Source organism: Oncorhynchus tshawytscha, linkage group LG09 (genome assembly GCF_018296145.1).
Source record: "Oncorhynchus tshawytscha isolate Ot180627B linkage group LG09, Otsh_v2.0, whole genome shotgun sequence".
Classification (NCBI taxonomy): domain Eukaryota; kingdom Metazoa; phylum Chordata; class Actinopteri; order Salmoniformes; family Salmonidae; genus Oncorhynchus; species Oncorhynchus tshawytscha.
This window is the reverse complement of record NC_056437.1, coordinates 65,334,641-65,355,233: the sequence shown is the minus strand read 5'-3', so window position 1 is coordinate 65,355,233 and position 20,593 is coordinate 65,334,641. Positions and strand designations below refer to the sequence as shown.

At 42.6% G+C, this 20,593-nt stretch overlaps 1 protein-coding gene across 2 annotated transcripts; it reads left to right on the top strand.

Annotated features, from left to right (window-relative positions):
* Positions 1–86: 86 nt before the first annotated feature.
* Positions 87–20,102, top strand: LOC112258406 (serine/threonine-protein kinase NLK2). Of its 2 annotated transcripts, XM_024432762.1 has the most exons (11): positions 87–1,625; positions 1,817–1,946; positions 4,241–4,296; positions 4,625–4,731; positions 4,995–5,080; positions 5,888–6,097; positions 11,732–11,833; positions 16,655–16,741; positions 16,903–17,101; positions 17,244–17,337; positions 17,455–20,102. In XM_024432762.1, exons 1-11 carry the CDS (start codon positions 1,312–1,314, stop codon positions 17,501–17,503), a joined length of 1,434 nt encoding a protein of 477 aa, XP_024288530.1. In that variant the 5' UTR covers positions 87–1,311; the 3' UTR covers positions 17,504–20,102. The 2 variants fall into 2 exon arrangements, with proteins under 2 accessions (XP_024288530.1, XP_024288531.1); XM_024432763.1 differs by lacking the exon at positions 16,655–16,741.
* Positions 20,103–20,593: the final 491 nt, after the last annotated feature.

The window sequence follows — 20,593 nt, the reverse complement described above, 5'->3', positions numbered from 1 at the left end:
TATTGTCCATGGCATTGCTTACACCAGTGGTCTAACCCTCCCCCACCTTTTCTCCTGTCCTTTGCTACCCCCCCCCCCAACTCCTCCTACTCACTATTCCACTATTTCAAACAGCTGATTTCCAAGAAAGAAAGGGATCATTCGGAAGAAATGGTTAGCAGATGACATAGAGAATAGCGATGAAATTATATCACACAGTAGCTGGTTTAATCTCTCTTGGCACTTTTCATTTTCTATCAGTGGGTATGATAGGGCTAGCTTGTTAGCAATTTAGCTAGCTGGCAACCCCGGCTAACGTTAGTGATGCAAAACTGACTTTCGTTGTGTAAAATCAAAAGAGGACTTCTTTGCGCTGCGAACCACGCGGGTTGGTTTTTCGTTAATTTCGTTTCGTCTACTGAAAGTGTTTTTTGGTCAAAGCAAATATATAGGTCACGAAAGTCTGCTAGCTAAATACCCGGCTGTCTTATATGGGCCATGGAACAGCTGGTTAGCATTCGGTCTAATGCCAGCTAGTTAACGTTCTACGAATCTGAATTTCATTGACCGACAACTCGAGCTGGAAGAACCTGGTGTTTGCTACCTTTTTTAACATTTTTATTTAGCTACCTCGGAAACTGGTTAGCTATAACATAAGCTAGTGTATGCAAACACAGGTGTGTGTACTTTTCGGTTTAGCTAGCTCGTTAGTTAACATCAACCAGACAAAGGTTGCTATCTGAGCCCGGGGCAATAAACTAATGTAGTGCGAGCTGGTAGCCAGGTAATGTAACATAGCATTGTTAGATAAGGGGAGACTTCTTACTCATCGTAAAATTAGGCCACAAAACAGAAAGCACAAATGTATTAACAATGATAGGCATTGCTTCCCCCAGCCAGACTGGTTGATTGAGTATGTGATCGCTGGTCAATTAGATAGCGTTTGTGTCGATATACCTCAGGAATTTCTGGACCCGACAGTGTTTTCGATCACACTGCTGACGTTATATTTTTGGTTTTCTGTCGTGACCTAACGTTACCTACCTCACTAAAGCCAATAATGGTGATTCCACGACAATAGTCTAATAGCAAGCTAAATAACACTGCTCCTGTTATTATATAGCTAACAAGATAGCTGCTAGCCATATCAGACATGGTTTACATTCTCTGTTGCATGTTCTACAAGCAAGGAACAGAGTCACAACCATGCCTGCATAGAATACTGAAGTCAAGCTCTCGGTTCATGTATATGTAATGCATGCAACGCTCAAAGCGAGTACAGTATTAGACATAGCTCCCAAACGAACCCTTCTGATAGGGGTTTGAAATAGAATGGCATTCCATGGTACAGGCCTGCAGCAGACAGTATGTGGTAACCTGTTCCCCGGATCTGAGTTGGGGCATAACAAGTATTTTTGCGTCAACACCTCAACTGGAACCACTTCCACGGGCCTCAGTGCAACTCCAAGTCTAACTGGACCCACTACCCCGGCGGGGACGCCTCGACACCCGACGTCTCTTGGGGGAAGCACCGGTGGTGGGGCAGCTGTACCACAGCCTCATAGTAGTCCTGCCAGTGAAGTGCCAAGCCCTGCTGAGATGGAGCCTGATCGACCTATCGGTTATGGCGCATTTGGTGTGGTCTGGTAAGTTGGGCCATTTTCAAATAAGAATGAAGACTGATTTCCATGTGAGGTTTCTGCATGTTTTTTTTTTCCTTTCCAAAAAGGGTGTGTATCTAACAGGGGAATGAAATAGACATACTGTGTGTGCGCATGCATGTGTCCTCACCATTGGTGACCAGTGCAAACAGACCCCATCCATCTTGCCCCTGCAGGTCAGTGACAGACCCTCGTGACGGGCGTAAGGTAGCCCTGAAGAAGATGCCCAATGTCTTCCAGAACCTAGTCTCCTGTAAGAGGGTCTTCAGAGAGCTGAGGATGCTCTGCTTCTTCAAACACGACAACGTAAGAATGATAGCAATACATCTATTAGAGGTCGCCCGATTATGATTGTAACGCCGATACCGATTATTGGAGGATCAAAAAAACCTGATACCGATTAATCGGTTGATTTAATAAATCAAATAATAAAAAATAAAAAATATATATATTTATTTTTAAAATTTGTAATAATGACAATTACAACTACTGAATGAACACTTATTTTAACTTAATATAATACATCAATAAAATCAATTTAGCCTCAAATAAATAATGAAATATGTTCAATTTGGTTTAAATAATGCAAATACAAAGTGTTGGAGAAGAAAGTAAAAGTGCAATATGTGCCATGTAAGAAAGCTAATGTTTAAGGTCCTTGCTCAGAACATGAGAACATATGAACGCTGGTGATTCCTTTTAACATGAGTCTTCAATATTCCCAGGAAATAAGTTTTAGGTTGTAGTTATTATAGGAATTATAGGACTATTTCCCTCTATACCATTTGTATTTCATTAAGCTTTGACTATTGGATGTTCTTATAGGCACTTTAGTATTGCCAGTGTAACAGTATAGCTTCTGTCCCTCTCCTCGCTCCTACCTGGGCTCGAACCAGGAACACATCGACAACAGCCACCCCAGAAGCAGCATTACCCATGCAGAGCAAGGGGAACAACTACTCTCAAGTCTCAGAGCGAGTGATGTTTGAAACGCTATTAGCGCGCACCCCGCTAACTAGCTAGCCATTTCACATCGGTTACACCAGCCTAATCTCGGGAGTTGATAGGCTTGAAGTCATAAACAGTGCAATGCTTGAAGCATTGTGAAGTGCTGCTGGCAAAAAGCACAAAAGTGCTGTTTGAATGAATGCTTACGAGCCTGCTGGTGCCTACCTTCGCTCAGTCAGACTGCTCTATCAAATCATAGACTTAATTATAACATAACACACAGAAATACGAACCGTAAGGTCATTAATATGATCGAATCCGGAAACTATCATTTCGAAAACAAAACCTTTATTCTTTCAGTGAAATACGGAACTGTTCCGTATTTTATCTAACGGATGGCATCCCTAAGTCTAAATATTGCTGTGACATTGCACAACCTTCAATGTTGTGTCATAATTCCGTAAAATTCTGGCAAATGAGTTCGCAATGAGCCAGGCGGCCCAAACTGTTGCATATACCCTGACTCTGTGTGAAATGAACACAAGAGAAGTGACACAATTTCACCTGGTTAATTTTGCCTGCTAACCTTTCTTTTAGCTAAATATGCAGGTTTAGAAATATATACTTCTTTGTATTGATTTTAAGGAAGGCATTGATGTTTATGGTTAGGTACACGTTGGAGCAATGACAGTCCTTTTTCGCGTATGCGTACCGCATCGATTATATGCAACGCAGGACACGCTAGATAAACTAGTAATATCATCAACCATGTGTAGTTAACTAGTGATTATGATTGATTGATTGTTTTTTTAATGAGAATTTTAATGCTAGCTAGCAACTTACCTTGGCTTCTTACTGCATAACAGGCAGGCTCCTCGTGAGGCAGGTGGTTAGAGCGTTGGACTAGTTAACCGTAAGGTTGCAAGATTGAATCCCTGAGCTGACAAGGTAAAAATCTGTCGTTCTGCCCCTGAATAAGGCTGTTCCTAGGCCGTCATTGAAAATAAGAATGTGTTCTTAACTGACTTGCCTCGTTAAATAAAGTTGTTTTAAAAATAAAAATAAACTATTTTTTGGGTAAATCGGCAAAATTGGTGTCCAAAAATACCAATTTCCGATTGTTATGAACACTTGAAATCGGCCCTAATTAATCGGCCATTCCGATTAATCGGTCGACCTCTAACATCTATACACAGGACTGCACAACACATACAGGATGCATCCTAAATGGCACCCTATTTCCTATACTTTGGACTGGAATAAGGTGCCATTTTGAGACATTTTCATACAGTATTGCATCCATAATAGCGGCATAAGACATAGTGATGCATCTCCCCACTGCTCATTGATATGTTTCCATACAGAGGCTAGCTCGACAAATGGCACTGTGAAGTTAGAGGTTTGTTATAGTTTAGACACTTAAGGACGAGAAGTGCCATATCAAATGTCGGCTGTGGACGCTAGATCACTTGCTGAGTGTTGACGAGCAGTGGCGAGTCAACGTGTACAATCATCAGAAAATGAACACGAAATGACGGCCAAAGATAGGATGGCCACTCACTGCTTTTAACCGTTCACCTGTCTGTTTTGTCTTTTAGAGCTCTAATCATTAAAACAACGAGAAGGATGATGATGATGATGTGTGTTTACAGGTGTTGTCAGCGCTGGACATTCTGCAGCCTCCGCAGATCGACTGCTTCGAGGAAATGTATCCTTCACATGCAAGTTCACGTGCACACACACACTTGCACACATGACTGTTATGTGTCAGCCATTGTTCACTCGTGCACTTTCTCTGTCCCAGTTTCTCTATATATTATCATGTCCTCCTCCTTTCAAAACAGTCAATCTACATAATACATTCTACATCAAGATAAACCTCAACCGAGATAATACCATTAGGGATAGTCTTGTGTTATGATAGATAGCTACATTTAACTTGACTATAGATAGATGGAGTATTAAGCTTTCTTTTATGTGCTCCAGCCACATCCAATAGACGTCTGTTTCCTTGACCACGGGCAATGCCTGACTAGCTACGTGATCACTGAGCTGATGCAGAGTGACCTCCACAAAGTCATCGTGTCTCCCCAGCCCCTCACCACCGACCACATCAAAGTGTTCCTCTACCAGATCCTCAGAGGTGAGTGGGACGGAGGGAGGAGTAGGGAAAGGCGCTGTGTTGGAAGTCAAGGTTAAAGGTTGACTGCTGAGCCTAAAAACAACCCATTTGTGAGTTTTCCCCCCTATCCTTTCTTGATTTGCAGGGTTAAAGGAGCCAGCTTGTTTCATGTGATGGAGCCATATTGACGGATTCATGTTGTCATTGACTGCAAACACTGAAGGGGAATTGGCTAGGGGCTATATTTGGACTGTTATGAGTAACAGTGATTCTCCTTCTCTCAGGGCTGAAGTACCTGCATTCTGCTAGCATCCTGCACAGGGACATCAAACCTGGGAACCTGTTAGTCAACAGCAATTGCCTGCTCAAGGTAACTGTGTGTACACGTTTGTTTAGGCGTGTGTCCGCATGTATGAATGTGAATCTGTGTGTCTGAACTTCCGCAAAAGACATGACAAAAAAAGCATGATGCCGGGCACAGAAAAAAATTACCTAGTAGAGATCAATATGGGCTGAAGAATATAATCTACACCTTTTCACAAACATACAAGTGTATTATGCTGTACTTACAGTGGTCAACCTACACTGGGTATACCAAACATTACAAACACCTTCCTAATATTGAGTTGCCCCCCACACCTTTTGCCCTCAGAACAGCCTCAGTTCATCAGGGCATGAACTCTACAAGGTGTTGAATGCATTCCACAGGGATGCTGGCCCATGTTGACTCCAATGCTTCCCACAGTTGTCTAGTTGGCTGGATGTCCTTAGGGTGGTCGACCATTCTTGACACACATGGGAAACTGTTGAGTGTGAAAAACCCAGCCGCTTTGCAGTTCTTGACACACTGAAACTGTTCCACCTGGCACCTACTACCATACCCTGTTCAGAAGCATTTCAATCTTTTGTCTTGCCCATTATTCAGCCTCTGAATGGCGCACACACACAATCCATGTCTCAATTGTCTCAAGGCTTGAAAAAAATTCTCCATTTACACTGATTTGAAGTGGATTTAACAAGTGACATCAAAAAGGTAGCTTTCACCTGGTCAGTCTGTCATGTCAAAGAGCAGGTGTTCTTAATGTTTTGTATACTCGGTGTATGTTATTATCATGTAACTAAATTCCCCCTCTTCCACTCACCTCTTTCTCTCTCTCCTTCCCTACCCCTCTCTCAGATCTGTGACTTTGGGCTGGCACGTGTGGAGGAGCCGGACCAGTCTCGTCACATGACCCAGGAGGTGGTGACTCAGTACTACCGGGCTCCTGAGGTGCTGATGGGCAGCCGCCATTATGGCTCTGCCATAGACGTCTGGTCGGTGGGATGCATCTTCGCCGAACTACTGGGTCGACGCATCCTGTTCCAGGCCCAGAGCCCCATACAACAGGTAGAGAGGGTAGGGCTGTTGCGGTAACCGTATTACCGCCACATCGGCTGTCACGAGTCATGAAGGCAGTCGAATTCCATGTGACCATTTGGTCACGGTAGTTAGGCTTCTCCAAGCTCCGATGCTGTTGGATGGTCATTAGTAGCCTACCAAACTTGCTAACTGCCTGGTACTCAGCACTCTATTGTCCCTCTAATCACTCTGGCATCAATGCCAATGTAATCGAAAATCTATTCAAACACTTCTATTCAAAAGAGGATCCCATCCGCATTCTATAGGCTAGGCCTACTATATTATTTATTTCTCAACTTTCCTAATATTAAGCCAATTGCTTATCTTTGGCTGACATGAAAATGAACCACAGGAAAAGTGTCCGCCATTCGCTATTTAAGTACATAGATGACATGTATTTTCCCCCCCTGCCCCTGTTTCGATACAAACCGTACCAATCAGAAGTTTCCACTCACCTACTCATTCCAGGGTTTTTCTTTATTTTTTACTATTTTCTACATTGTAGAATAATAACACATCAAAACAATGACATAACATGTATGGAATCATGTAGTAACCCAAAAAGTTTTAAACAAAATATATTTTATATTCTTCAAAGTAGCCACTCTTTGCCTTGTTGACAGCTTTGCACACTTGGTATTCAATAAAAAAGCATTCCTCATGAAGCTGGTTGAGAGGTGTCCTTTAGTAGTGGTTTCTTTGCAGCAATTTGACCATGAAGGCCTGATTCATGCAGTCTCCACTGAACAGTTGATGTTGAGCTGTGTCTGTTACTTGAACTCTGAAGCATTTATTTGGGCCACAATTTCTGAGGCTGGTAACTCCTAATGAACTTATCCTCTGCAGCAGAGGTAACTGGGTCTTCCATTCCTGTGGCGGTCCTCATGAGAACCAGTTTCATCATAGCGCTTGATGGTTTTTTCAACTGCACTTGAAGAAACTTTCATAGTTCTTGACATTTTCTGGATTGACTGATCTTTATGTCTTAACCTGTTGAGTGTAGGGGCAGTATTTTGATGTTTGGATGAAAAAAACGTACCCAAATGAAACTACCTATTTTTCAGGCCCAGAATCTAGAATATGCATATAATTGTCAGATTTGGATAGAAAACACTCAAGTTTCCAAAACTGTCAAATTATTGTCTGAGTATAACAGAACTGATATTGCAGGCGAAAACCTGAAGAAAATCCAACAAGGAAGTGTCTAAGAGAAACAAATCTCCCTGTTCCATTGCATGCCTTACCTCCATTTAAAGGGATATCAACCAGAATCCTTTCTCTTTGGCTTCCATATGGTGTGAACCGTCTTTAGACATAGTTTCAGACTTTTAGTCTGAAAAATCAGCGAGAACCATCACGTCGCGTCAGTGGATGGCTGGGTGCCAGCAGAGTTTTGCATGCGCAACAGCTTGGAGCAGACATTTTCTCTCTCCTATTGGAAAAAGCTACGGTCCGGTTGAAATATTATCGATTATTTATTGTAAAAACAACCTGAGGATCGATTATAAAAAATGTTTGACATGTTTCTACGAACTTTACGGATACTATTTGGAATTTTCGTCTGCCCCGTCGTGACCGCTCGAGCCTGTGGATTTCTTAACGCGCCAACCAAATGGAGGTTTTTGGATATAAAATCATCTTTATCGAACAAAAGGAACATTTATTGTGTAACTGGGAGCCTCGTGAGTGCAAACATCCGAAAATCATCAAAGGTAAGCGATTCATTTTATTGCTTTTCTGACTTTCGTGGCCAATCTAATTTGCTGCTAGCTGTTTGTCTGCTGAGAGAGATGTCCTAACATAAACACTTGGATAGCTTTTGCTGTAATGTTTTTTAAAAATCTGACACACCAGGTGGACTAACAAGCTACGGTGTGTTTTGCTATATTGCACTTGTGATTTCATGAAAATTAAATATTTTTAGTCATTTAATTTGAATTTGGCGCAATTCAGCGGATGTTGACGAAAATGATCTCGCTAACGGGTTGGGTGCGCCAAGAAGTTAAAGTAATGACTAGCTCATGAAGCTGGTTGAGAGAATGCCAAGAGTGTGCAAAGCTGTCAAGGCCTAGGGTGGCTACTTTGAAGAATCTCATATATAAAATATATATTTAAACATTTTATCACTTTTTGGTTCCTACATGATTCCATATGTGTTATTTCATAGTTTTGATGTCTTCACTATTATTCTACGATGTAGAAAATAGTACAAATAAAGAAACTCTTGAATGAGTAGGTGTCCAAACTTTTGACGGGTACTGTATATTATTTAATATATGTAAAGACCAGATTTAATTAAGAATAGTCTGATGGGTGACAATATTATTATCACTTGTCAATTATATATTATCACTTGTGAATGATGTGACTTTTTCGAATCATAGTCGCACACCTCATTGAGCCTAACCCATAGGCCTATATGTTTTGATAAGGTTTGTATCACAACTGAAGTGGCTAAATAACTTCTTAAAATTAAGCACATTTATTTGTTTTACAAGGGGTGTGGAGCCTAACTGGCATACATAAAAGCATTACATGCATAATCGCATTTACGGTTACTTTTGAGAATGGTGTTTTCCCGCTAATGGTACAGTCGCGCTTATAGCCTACTGCCATGTGCGTATTCCTGTGCTTATAATGTGAAGAAATTGCCTAATAGTTTGTCAACATTTTAAGCTAAACGTTCTGATCTGTTGTGTCAGCCACATTGAGTAAAACATGATTATTTTATGTATTTTTCGCACGAATAAGAATAGTTTTGTACTCTGGGGTATAGCAGATTGGCATAAGCTAGTGCTTTTGCTGTTCGTTACTCATCTTATTGGCTGATGAAAAGTTAATGTGGACAGTTCTTTCAATATCGTTAATATGCACCTCGGAATTGAATAAAGACGTGCGCAGTTGCATCCCCGATGTGTTGGTCTTCACTTGTAGCCTGTGAGAAAGACCCGATCACGTGATAGAGAGCAATGTGAGTGAGAGGTGCATCGGTGCAAGTAGCACTCAGGGAGAAGGGCACAACGCAGCACTCTGGGCCAAGGGCACAACGGCCACTGGCCGCTACAGGCATGGATTTCTTTAGGGTGTATTACAGCCAAACAAAGGGGACACCGCCGTGAAATTTGAGGCATTATTAAATGCTTATCAAAATGTGAATGAGACTGATGAAGTGTGTGTATAGCCTGCAGAAAAAACAATGGAGCTCATTCCTTTTTTCTAGCAACTTTTTTTTCAAATCATCATTATTTGCATCATGCAGCCTTGCAATGTATTAAAAACCTAATACACTGCTCAAACAAAGGGAACACTTAAACAACACAATGTAACTCCAAGTCAATCACACTTCTGTGAAATCAAACTGTCCACTTAGGAAGCAACACTGATTGACAAATTTCACATGCTGTTGTGCAAATGGAATAGACAACAGGTGGAAATTATAGGCATTTAGCAAGACACCCCCAATAAAGGAGTGGTTCTGCAGGTGGGACCACAAACCACTTCTCAGTTCCTATGCTTCCTGGCTGATGTTTTGGTCACTTTTGAATGCTGGCGGTGCTTTCAATCTAGTGGTAGCATGAGACGGAGTCTACAACCCACACAACTGGCTCAGGTAGTGCAGCTCATCCAGGATGGCACATCAATGCAAGCTGTGGCAAGAAGGTTTGCTGTGTCTGTCAGCGTAGTGTCCAGAGCATGGAGGCGCTACCAGGAGACAGGCCAGTACATCAGGAGACGTGGAGGAGGCCGTAGGAGGGCAACAACCCAGCAGCAGGAACGCTACCTCCGCCTTTGTGCAAGGAGGAGTAGGAGGAGCACTGCCAGAGCCCTGCAAAATGACCTGTAGCAGGCCACAAACGTGCATGTGTCTGCTCAAACGGTCAGAAACAGACTCCATGGGGGTGGTATGAGGGCCCGATGTCCACAGGTGGGGGTTGTGCTTACAGCCCAACACCGTGCAGGACGTTTGGCATTTGCCAGAGAGAACCAAGATTGGCAAATTCGCCACTGGCGCCCTGTGCTCTTCACAGATGAAAGCAGGTTCAAACTGAGCACGTGACAGTTTTGGAGACGCCGTGGAGAACGTTCTGCTGCCTGCAACATCCTCCAGCATGACCGGTTTGGCGGTGGGTCAGTCATGGTGTGGGGTGGCATTTCTTTGGGGGGCCGCACAGCCCTCCATGTGCTCGCCAGAGGTAGCCTGACTGCCATTAGGTACCAAGATGAGATCCTCGACCCCTTGTGAAACCATATGCCGGTGCGGTTGGCCCTGGGTTCCTCCTAATGCAAGACAATGCTCGACTTCATGTGGCTGGAGTGTGTCAGCAGTTCCTGCAAGAGGAAGGCATTGATGCTATGGACTGGCCCGCCCGTTCCCCAGACCTGAATCCAATTGAGCACATCTGGGACATCATGTCTCGCTCCATCCACCAACGCCACGTTGCACCACAGACTGTCCAGGAGTTGGCGGATGCTTTAGTCCAGGTCTGGGAGGAGATCCCTCAGGAGACCACCCGCCTCCTCATCAGGAGCATGCCCAGGCGTTGTAGGGAGGTCATACAGGCACGTGGAGGCCACACACACTACTGAGCCTCATTTTGACTTGTTTTAAGGACATTACATCAAAGTTGGATCAGCCTGTAGTGTGGTTTTCCACTTTAATTTTGAGTGTGACTCCAAATCCAGACCTCCATGGGTTGATAAATTTGATTTCCATTTGATAATGTTTGTGTGATTTTGTTGTCAGCACATTCAACTATGTAAAGAAAAAACTATTTAATAAGAATATTTCATTCATTCAGATATAGGATGTGTTACTTTAGTGTTCCCTTTATTTTTTTGAGCAGTGTATTAGCCCAACATTTGTAGAACAGTAATGTAAAGTTACATTTAATAACTCTAAATTAAACAGGAGTGTATTGCTTTGTTAACACAGAATAGACTTATGTGTGGGTACTCCCTCAAATCGTTTGTAGAAAATATCCTTTATTTTATTCAGCTTTGTTCAATTGTATTCTTCATAATATAAAATAATGCCACTGAATTCTAAGCTAATTTTGTCTGCTAAATGAACTAGTGTAGCCTACAGCCATTTGGCATAGCCAGATCAGGACCAAACATAAGGACAACTCAAGAGTACGCTATTCTGTTCTTCTGAAATAGACTAAATATCATGCTGCTTTAGACAGGTCTGAAATAAATTATGGATTTATTGTGAAGGTGTAGGCTATATTACATGGATTTATAAACATTTTAAAATGTAGATGCTCTAAAGATCTGCATCAGTGGCTTGTGTGGAAGCCAGGAGATGCTAAATGTGTTTAACGGTCATTTACCGTGAGACCGACAGTTATTTGCTTGTCAGTCACCGGCTGACAATTTTGTGGCCGCCCTAGTAGAGGGGTGGGAGGCAGGGAACCCTGGGAGGGAGGAAAGAGGGAAAGCCATCTAAAGGTGTAATCTGTCTGGGCAATAATTTGTACTTTTATCTAACAATTAATAACCAAATAATGTATCTAATTTTTTGTCCCTTGTGGATGGTCGGTTTTTATTTATTTAGGTTATTTGTCAAATTAAATCTCTCTCCCACCCTCACTCTCTCTTCTCTCTCCCTCTACCCTGCAGTTGGATCTGATCACTGATCTGCTGGGTACCCCTCCTCTCTCTGCCATGGCATCTGCCTGTGAGGGGGCCAGAGCTCACATCCTGAGAGGACCTCACAAACCGGTACTTCCTCCTCACTACCTACTGCTTGCATTTTACAAATGAAAACACCTTACTTCCAACTAGGGTTGTTACTGTGACCGTATTATCACCACACCTGCGGTCACGAGTCATGACTGCAATCAAATTCCATGTGACCGTTTAGTCACGGTATCTAGGCTTCTCAAACTGTGCTCTGATGCCGCTGATTGTCATCAGTAGCCTACCGAACTTGCTAACTGCCAGTCACTAATGGCCTGGCACTTATTGTTATTCTAATCACTCTGACGGCAATGCAAATGCAATCAAAAATCAAATCGAACACTTCATGAGAGCCCATGAACATTTCTATAGGCTATGCAATTGCGTGAGAAAATATTTTTTAAGGCCCCTGTTAAAACGACGAGGGAGGTTCCCATCAGATTTCTGTAGGCTAAGCCTACAGTTATTTTTTTTCTCAACTTTCCTAATATTAAGCACATTGCTTCACTTTACAACAGGAGTATAGCCTACCTGGCTGGTATGAAAATGAACCGCAAGAAAAGTGTCCTCCATTTGCTATTTGTGCATATGATGACATGTATTATTGATTTATATTTTTTTCCCGCCTCTGTTCCGCCAGGTGCATGATAATCATAGTCACACACCATGTAGCCTAGTCCATAGGCCTATATGTTTTAAGGTTTGTATCACAACTAAATTGGCCAAATGACTCCAAACGTAGCCTATAGCCTAGGCATAGGACCCCTGGAACACGGTTGGAGAGCCCATAGTCTACAGAGCCTAGTGAAAAGTGTTCTTATAAGCCCGGCTGTTACGCATTTGCGTGTGTAAAGACTTGACTGGCCTCTATTTAAGAGGATTCCAGCTTTCTTGTGATGCTATATTTCTTGCTCACTTCTTAAAATGACGCACTTTAATCTGCTCTACAAGCAGTGTAGCCTACCTGGTATACGTAGACGGCGTGTGAGTTAACTTTGGGGAAGGTAATTTTCCCCATTTAAAAATGCAACTTTTATAATAAAAGCATGACATGCATAATCGCTTTTGCAGACTTATGTAAGAGAGCCTACTATTTGTCGTGATGAATAGATTGCAGTCATAATTTAGGCTAACAATATAACTCAAATCAGTGTTAGCAAAAAATAACGTTCAATGCATGGCAAATCAATGCTTTAGTATCCTGTTTTTAAATTTATTTATCTATATAATTTTGGCAATTTAATTCAATTTACTTTCGGGAAAGCTCAGCTTCCCCTAACGTAACGTCCAGTGCAGGCAACGTATTACAAGTATTATATTTTTTTGTGGACCATTCTAAATCAAAAGTAATTCAACAACATGCACTATATATATATTAGTATACAGGTACAGTGGAGCAAAAAAGTATTTAGTCAGCCACCAATTGTGCAAGTTCTCCCACTTAAAGATGAGAGAGGTCATTTTCATCATAGGTACACTTCAACTATGGCAGACAAAATGAGGGAAAAAAATCCAGAAAATCACATTGTAGGATTTTTCATGAATTTATTTGCAAATTATGGTGGAAAATAAGTATTTGGTCATTAACAAAAGTTTATCTCAATACTTTGTTATATACCCTTTGTTGGCAGAGGTCAAACGTTTCCTGTAAGTCTTCACAAGGTTTTCACACACTGTTGCTGGTATTTTGGCCCATTCCTCCATGCAGATCTCCTCTAGAGCAGTGATGTTTTGGGGCTGTTGCTGGGCAACACGGACTTTCAACTCCCTCCAAAGATTTTCTATGGGTTGAGATCTGGAGACTGGCTAGGCCACTCCAGGACCTTGAAATGCTTCTTACGAAGCCACTCCTTCGTTGCCTGGGCGGTGTGTTTGGGATCATTGTCATGCTGAAAGACCCAGCCACGTTTCATCTTCAATGCCCTTGCTGATGGAAGGAGGTTTTCACTCAAAATCTCATGATACATGGCCCCATTCATTCTTTCCTTTACACGGATCAGTCGTCCTGGTCCCTTTGCAGAAAAACAGCCCCAAAGCATGATGTGTCCACCCCCATGCTTCACAGTAGGGATGGTGTTCTTTGGATGCAACTCAGCATTCTTTGTCCTCCAAACATGACAAGTTGAGTTTTTACCAAAAAGTTCTATTTTGGTTTCATCTGACCATATGACATTCTCCCAATCTTCTTCTGGATCATCCAAATGCTTTCTAGCAAACTTCAGACGGGTCTGGACATGTACTGGCTTAAGCAGGGGGACACGTCTGGCACTGCAGGATTTGAGTCCCTGGCGGCGTAATGTGTTACTGATGGTAGGCTTTGTTACTTTGGTCCCAGCTCTCTGCAGGTCATTCACGGGGTGAGATCACCCCCACGGGGTGAGATCTTGCGTGGAGCCCCAGATCGAGGGAGATTATCAGTGGTCTTGTATGTCTTCCATTTCCTAATAATTGCTCCCACAGTTGATTTCTTCAAACCAAGCTGCTTACCTATTGCAGATTCAGTCTTCCCAGCCTGGTGCAGGTCTACAATTTTGTTTCTGGTGTCCTTTGACAGCTCTTTGGTCTTGGCCATAGTGGAGTTTGGCGTGTGACTGTGTGAGGTTGTGGACAGGTGTCTTTTATACTGATAACAAGTTCAAACAGGTGCCATTAATACAGGTAATGAGTGGAGGACAGAGGAGCCTCTTAAAGAAGAAGTTACAGGTCTGTGAGAGCCAGAAATCTTGCTTGTTTGTAGTTGACCAAATACTTATTTTCCACCATCATTTGCAAATAAATTCATAAAAAATCCTACAATGTGATTTTCTGGATTTTTTTTCTCATTTGGTCTGTCATAGTTGAAATGTACCTATGATGAAAATTACAGGCCTCTCATATTTTTAAGTGGGAGAACTTGCATAATTGGTGGCTGACTAAATACTTTTTTGCCCCACTGTATATAAAATCCAGCACACAGCCATGCAATCTCCATAGATAAACTTTGGCAGTAGAATGGCCTTATTGAAGTGCTCAGTGACTTTCAACGTAGCACCGTCATAGGATGCCACCTTTCCAACAAGTCAGTTCGTTAAAATTCTGCGCTACTAGAGCTGCTCCAGTCAACTGTAAGTGCTGTTATTGTGAAGTGGAAACGTCTAGGAGCAACAATGGCTCAGTGCGAAGGGGTTGGCTACACAAGCTCACAGAACAGTTTGTCTTCGGTTGCAACACTCACTACCGAGTTCCAAACTGCCTCTGGAAGCAACGTCAGCACAATAACTGCTCTTTGGGAGCATTGTGCAATGGGTTTCCATGGCTGAGACGCTGCACACAAGCCTAAGATCACCATGCGCAACGCCAAGCATTGGCTGGTGTGTTGTAAAGCTCACTGCATTGGACTCCGGAGCAGTGGAAATGCGTACTCTGGAGTGATGAATCACGCTTCGCCATCTGGCAATCCGGCGGACTTATCTATGTTTGGCGGATGCCAGGAGAACGCTACCTGCCCCAATGCATAGTGCCAACTGTAAAGTTTGGTGGAGGAATAATGGTCATGGGGTGTTTTTCATGTTCCGGTGAAGGGAAGTCTTACGCTACAACATACAATGACATTCTAGACGATTCTGCTTCCAATAGTTTGGGGAAGGCCCTTTCCTGTTTCAGCATGACAATGCCCCATGCACAAAGCGAGGTCTATACAGAAATGGTTTGTCGAGATCAGTGTGGAAGAACTTCGACCCCATCAAACATCTTTGGAAATAATTGGATTGCTGACTGCGAGCCAGGCCTAATTGCCCAACATCCGTGCCCGACCTCAACTAATGCTCTTGTGGCTGAATGGAAGCATGTCCCTGCAGCAATGTTCCAACATCTAGTGGAAAGACTTCCCAGAAGAGTAGAGGCTGTTATAGCAGCAAAGGGGGGACCAAAACCCATGGTTTTGGATTTAGATTTTTGACGACCAGGTGTCCACATACATACCACACACATATCATGTAGTATATATTAGTAGGCTATATGTAACGACCAGATTTAAATGAAGAATAGTCTGATGGGTCAGAATATTATGAAGTGCTTGTCACATTGTGAATGAGAGACTGATGAAGTATGTGCAGCCTGCGAAAACTCATGCCTTTTCATGCAACTTTTTTCAAATCATCATTAGTACCGTCATGCAGCCTTAGGCTGTATGTTTAGATTTGTAATCCATTCAAAGTCTAAATTAAACATATAGGAGCACCCGTTTCTTTAACTGCTCAACACAGAATAGCTGCATGTGTCACTCCCTCTGAAATTGTTTGGGGGGGGATTCATAGCTTTCTTTGATATTCAGCTATGTTCAATTGTATTCTTCATACTTTAAAATAATGCCACGGAATTCTAAGCAAATCTTGTCTGCTAAATGAGCTGAGCTAGTCGAGCCCATAGCCAGACCAGGGCCTAACATAAGGACTACTCAGAATATGCTTATTCTGTTCTTCTGAAGTAGGCTACATTTTCTTTGTTTCATTCGACTTGTCTAAAACAAATAATGGATTTATTGTGATGTACGCTATATTAAATTAATTTCTTGTACTTTTTGTACTTGGATTGTTGGCTATGCGTGCAAGCCAGGAGATGCTGAACGTGTTCATGTTAAATCCTCTCCAAAAATATTTTGGAAGAAATAGAGAAACGTGCAAGGGTGCCAAAATATTACTGCTCATGGCCCAGTTTCCCAAAAGCATCTTGAAAGACTAAGTTCATTGGTGAACTTAGCCTTAAGATGCTTTTGGGAAACCGGGCCCAGATAGGATCTATACCCTACCCACAATCCTTATCTAAAACTAGGTGCAGCAGTTCATGAAGTGAAATCTCTCTCGCTCCCCCCACTTTCCCCCTCAGCCGTCACTCTCTGTGTTATACATGCTGTCGGACGGGGCGACCCACGAGGCCGTGCACCTGTTGTGTCGTATGCTGGTGTTTGATCCGGTGAGTACAGACAAAAGTCTATCGAGAACCGTCACTCTAAAGGCTTCCTCTTTTTTATAGGGACGTTCAAGCAAGAGCTGAAAAATGTAGTTAGCTACAGTAAGGGAGAAAATACAAGATTAGAGGGGGACCAACTTTCTCTCCATGTGTGTGTGACTCAGGCCAAACGGATCTCGGGCAGCGACGCCCTCTCCCACCCCTACCTGGACGAGGGCCGTCTGCGCTACCACACGTGCATGTGCCAGTGCTGCTACTCGGTGCCCAGCGGGCGTGTGTACACGCGGGACTTTGAACCGCCCGCCGACCGCAACTTCAGCCACAGCTACGATAACAGCCTGCTCTCTGTCTGGCAGGGCAAAGGTAGGAGCTATCTGGTGCTCTTCCCTCTACTCCTCTTTCTCGTCACTTCTCTTCTGTCTTTTTTCCAACCCAGCTTGTTATTGAAATTGATGGCCTGTTGCAATCTCGCTCTCGCAATCTCTCCTCTCTCTCGCTCTATCAGAGCTCATCCATCACTTCATAACAGAGCACCAGCAGGGGAAACGAGTGCCGCTGTGCATCAACCCCCAGAGTGCTGCCTTCAAGACCTTCATCAGGTGAGGAACACCAAGGGAGGGAGGGACGAACGCAACTAACATACATGCAGCTTAAAATACTATTTTGCCATGTACTATCTACATCTCTCTCTGTTTATCTTTCTCGATCTCTCTCAGGTCTACTGCGTGGCATTCCTCCAAAGTCTCCAGGAAGGAGGAGAGATGAAGGGGAGTGTCATTCATGTACAAGAGGAATCGTGGGAAATTCAGTTTGATAAAAAGAACAAGACAAGCTTTGGTCCATATAATCGAGAGGCTTGGGTTTCTCTGGATGAAGGGGAGGTGTGAATGAAACCGTACGCCAGCCTCTCCGAGAGAAGAACAGTGTCTGTCAGAGGAAATCCTCACTTTTATTAAAGACTACATTTCCCTTCAATGAAAACTACAGTTCCCAACTATGAAAACTACTATTGACACTGGGGGAAGACTTGAGGACACCAACGCTATAGGCATTTCTAAAATGTGCTGCTGGATTTAAAAAAGGAATAAAGAAAGAGCGAAGACTGGTAGAAGAGAAATGATTGGAAACATTTATTACTAGAAGAGTTGAGGTTGGTTGTGTTGTGCTCCAACGTGGTTGATGGCGGAGACAAAGGAATAGCTGTTTTATTATTTATGTTGAATAATTGTTCTGCTCTGTTAAGTCATTCCAGCTGCGTGCAATATGATGAAAAGCAACGTGCTCCTGGCGATACCATACTCTCTTTACCTGTGCGCTCAGTGACTTAGGCATGTTAATGTCACATTGATGACCCTACCTTTTTTAATCATTGGTTCTATTGATTTGGTTTGAGAGTTTCACTGGACCCATTCTCAATATCTTCGGTAAACTGGTCTTAGATCTGCGCTACAAAGCAACCTCTGGCCTTGAGCGTGGCTCCGTGCTACTTCTGGGACTCGAGGTAGATGGAGCCTCGCCCATGTTTTTAAAATCATATTATTTTATATTTTAATTTATTGTTTGATTTAGCTTCTCTGAGTGGCAGTTTGAGTTTGAGCACATGTTGTTCCCATGTACTGAGTAGTCAGCCATTTCGGTGTGTGTGTGTGTGTGTGTGTGTGTGTGTGTGTGTGTGTGCGCTCACGTGTGTAGAGTTTAAGGGAATGTGCAGTTTTCTACTTCAATGATCTCATTACCTCAAACAGTTGGAGTCAAAAAGGGAACCCAGAGAGAGTCTACTGGGTAAAGTGTACATAGATCCAACTCAACTACTACGTACTGTAACGTGATGTCATTCCTTTGTACTAAATCACTGTCCTTAAGCTCTCTCTGTCACTTGCCTAATTTCTCCCTCTTGGAGAGAGGGAAGGAGGGACAGGTGGCGGGAAGAACAGCTTGTTGAAATGTGTTGGTGAAATTGCTGCTGTGTTTTGATTTTCCTTTATTGGTTTATTTCCAGTTGAGTTCACGGCTCAGGTGTTCCGTTGCAAAGTACTGTGGACCCGACCACGCAAATACACACCGATTATTATTCACCAATAACATTGTGCCTCAATTTTTTTATTTATTTTACCCACAAAGAGGAACCACAAAGCTCTGTGCGCTGAAGCTCTGACTGGAGCTAGTACTAACTAAAATGAGGCTCCTGAAGACGCCATACTGTGCTTGATGGCATTGCCATCATGGCAGTGGTCAGGCCCTTGTCCCACCACTTGATGGTGCTATTGGCAGTGTAGGCTAGGGGGTGATGGGGATTGCCAAAATGTTTCACTTAAACCTGCATGTATGTATTTATGATTAAAAAAAGGACGAGGATTTGGATGCAGTGCAATGGGAGTTGTCGCCATGGACAAACCTTCCTTGTGGTGATGTTAATTAGTTTTTAGGAAATATTTTTTGTTTTAATGTGTTTTTATTTCGGACTGTTTTGTGATGTGATTCATTTAAAAAGTTTTTGGGGGTTTTCACAACTTGGCTATTGTCTTTAGTAGAGAGTCAAAGCAGGCTGGGTTTTAGAAGAGCTCACCAGGGCCTGTCGCTCTCCCTTACACCCTCCTTTCTTCTCTCTATCCCCCTCACACTGTCCTCTCGTCTCTGTTTGCCTTTTATAGCAGGGTCGTATTCCCTAGGCACCGAAAAGAAAAGACTCAAACTGTGAGGGACTACTTGAACTTGTCCAACAAGAAACTTGATGCAAATTGTGTTCCTACAGTGTGCACTAAGGAGTATGACCCAGCTATGCTTGAGGTAGAAGCCAATAAGGACATCTTCCTCATTGGAGGAGCTTCCTCTGGCAGTTAAATAGTTTAAAGCAGCTTTTCATCCTCTCCTTCTTTCCTTTATTGGCACTGATAGACAGGTTGAAGCAATGTAGTAGAGAGAAGCTCAGTTGGGGATTTGCTTTCACATGCCCAGTTCTCTTCAGGCCAGGATCCATCCCAAATGGCAACCCATTCCCTTTCTAGTGCACTACTTTTGAGGGTCCTGGTCAAAAGTAGTGCACTATAATAGGGTGCCATTTGGGATGTACACCCCTTACTGAAGGAAAGGAAGCAAGTCTGTATCCTTCGTTTGTGCATCAGTAGGCACGGGAGAGAGACTACACCTGGGAATGTAGATGTTAGAAATACGGGAGAAAAAACTGATACGTGTGTTTTTGATTGTTCTGAATATGAAACCGATGTTTTGAAAAAAAAAACCTTTTTTTTTGTCATGATATTTTAGGAAAAGTCCTTGACTTGTGTTCCCAACAAATACTTGAATTTCTTAAGAAAACAACTAGAGTAAAGTAGTGAATGAATAAATGGATAGTCACTGGATAATATTCCTGTATGGTGTCTGTCTGCTTATCAATGGGGAGGGGGCTCAAAGGGCAACGTTACATTGTACTGTGTCAGATTGTTGACTTAAGGGCTGCTGTTGTTTTTTTTTTGCCTCGTGTTTTATTTTTTGAGGGTTGTTTTTCTCGTGTTCAGAAAGGTTGGTTGTAAATGTCATTTCTCTCTGGCAATTTTTCAACAGGTTCAATTTCAACGTGTCTGATAATAACTGGCTATTATGCCTATTGCATTATAGCCCTAATTATGTGATACTGAGATATTATAATCAGTTTATACATATGACAAATGTGTATTATCCTTCAGTAAAGTGTTACCCAATTTATCACACATTATTGTACAGCTTATCAGTTTGAGGTTGACCAACTGCAGAGATTGTGCAAATTTAGATTGCTTCTGTATTTTCTATCCATGTGCTAAACATCTTAATGTCCAAGACCAGACATGTTTAGAGAGCTGTAGGCCTATAGACCTATTT

Coding starts and splice junctions, on each gene's coding strand:
- LOC112258406 (XM_024432762.1), top strand. CDS start 1,312: ATGGCATTCCATGGTACAGGCCTGCAGCAGACAGTATGTGGTAACCTG. Junction 1,947..4,240: donor GCTTCTTCAAACACGACAAC/GTAAGAATGATA, acceptor GTGTGTTTACAG/GTGTTGTCAGCGCTGGACAT. Junction 4,297..4,624: donor ATCGACTGCTTCGAGGAAAT/GTATCCTTCACA, acceptor ATGCCTGACTAG/CTACGTGATCACTGAGCTGA.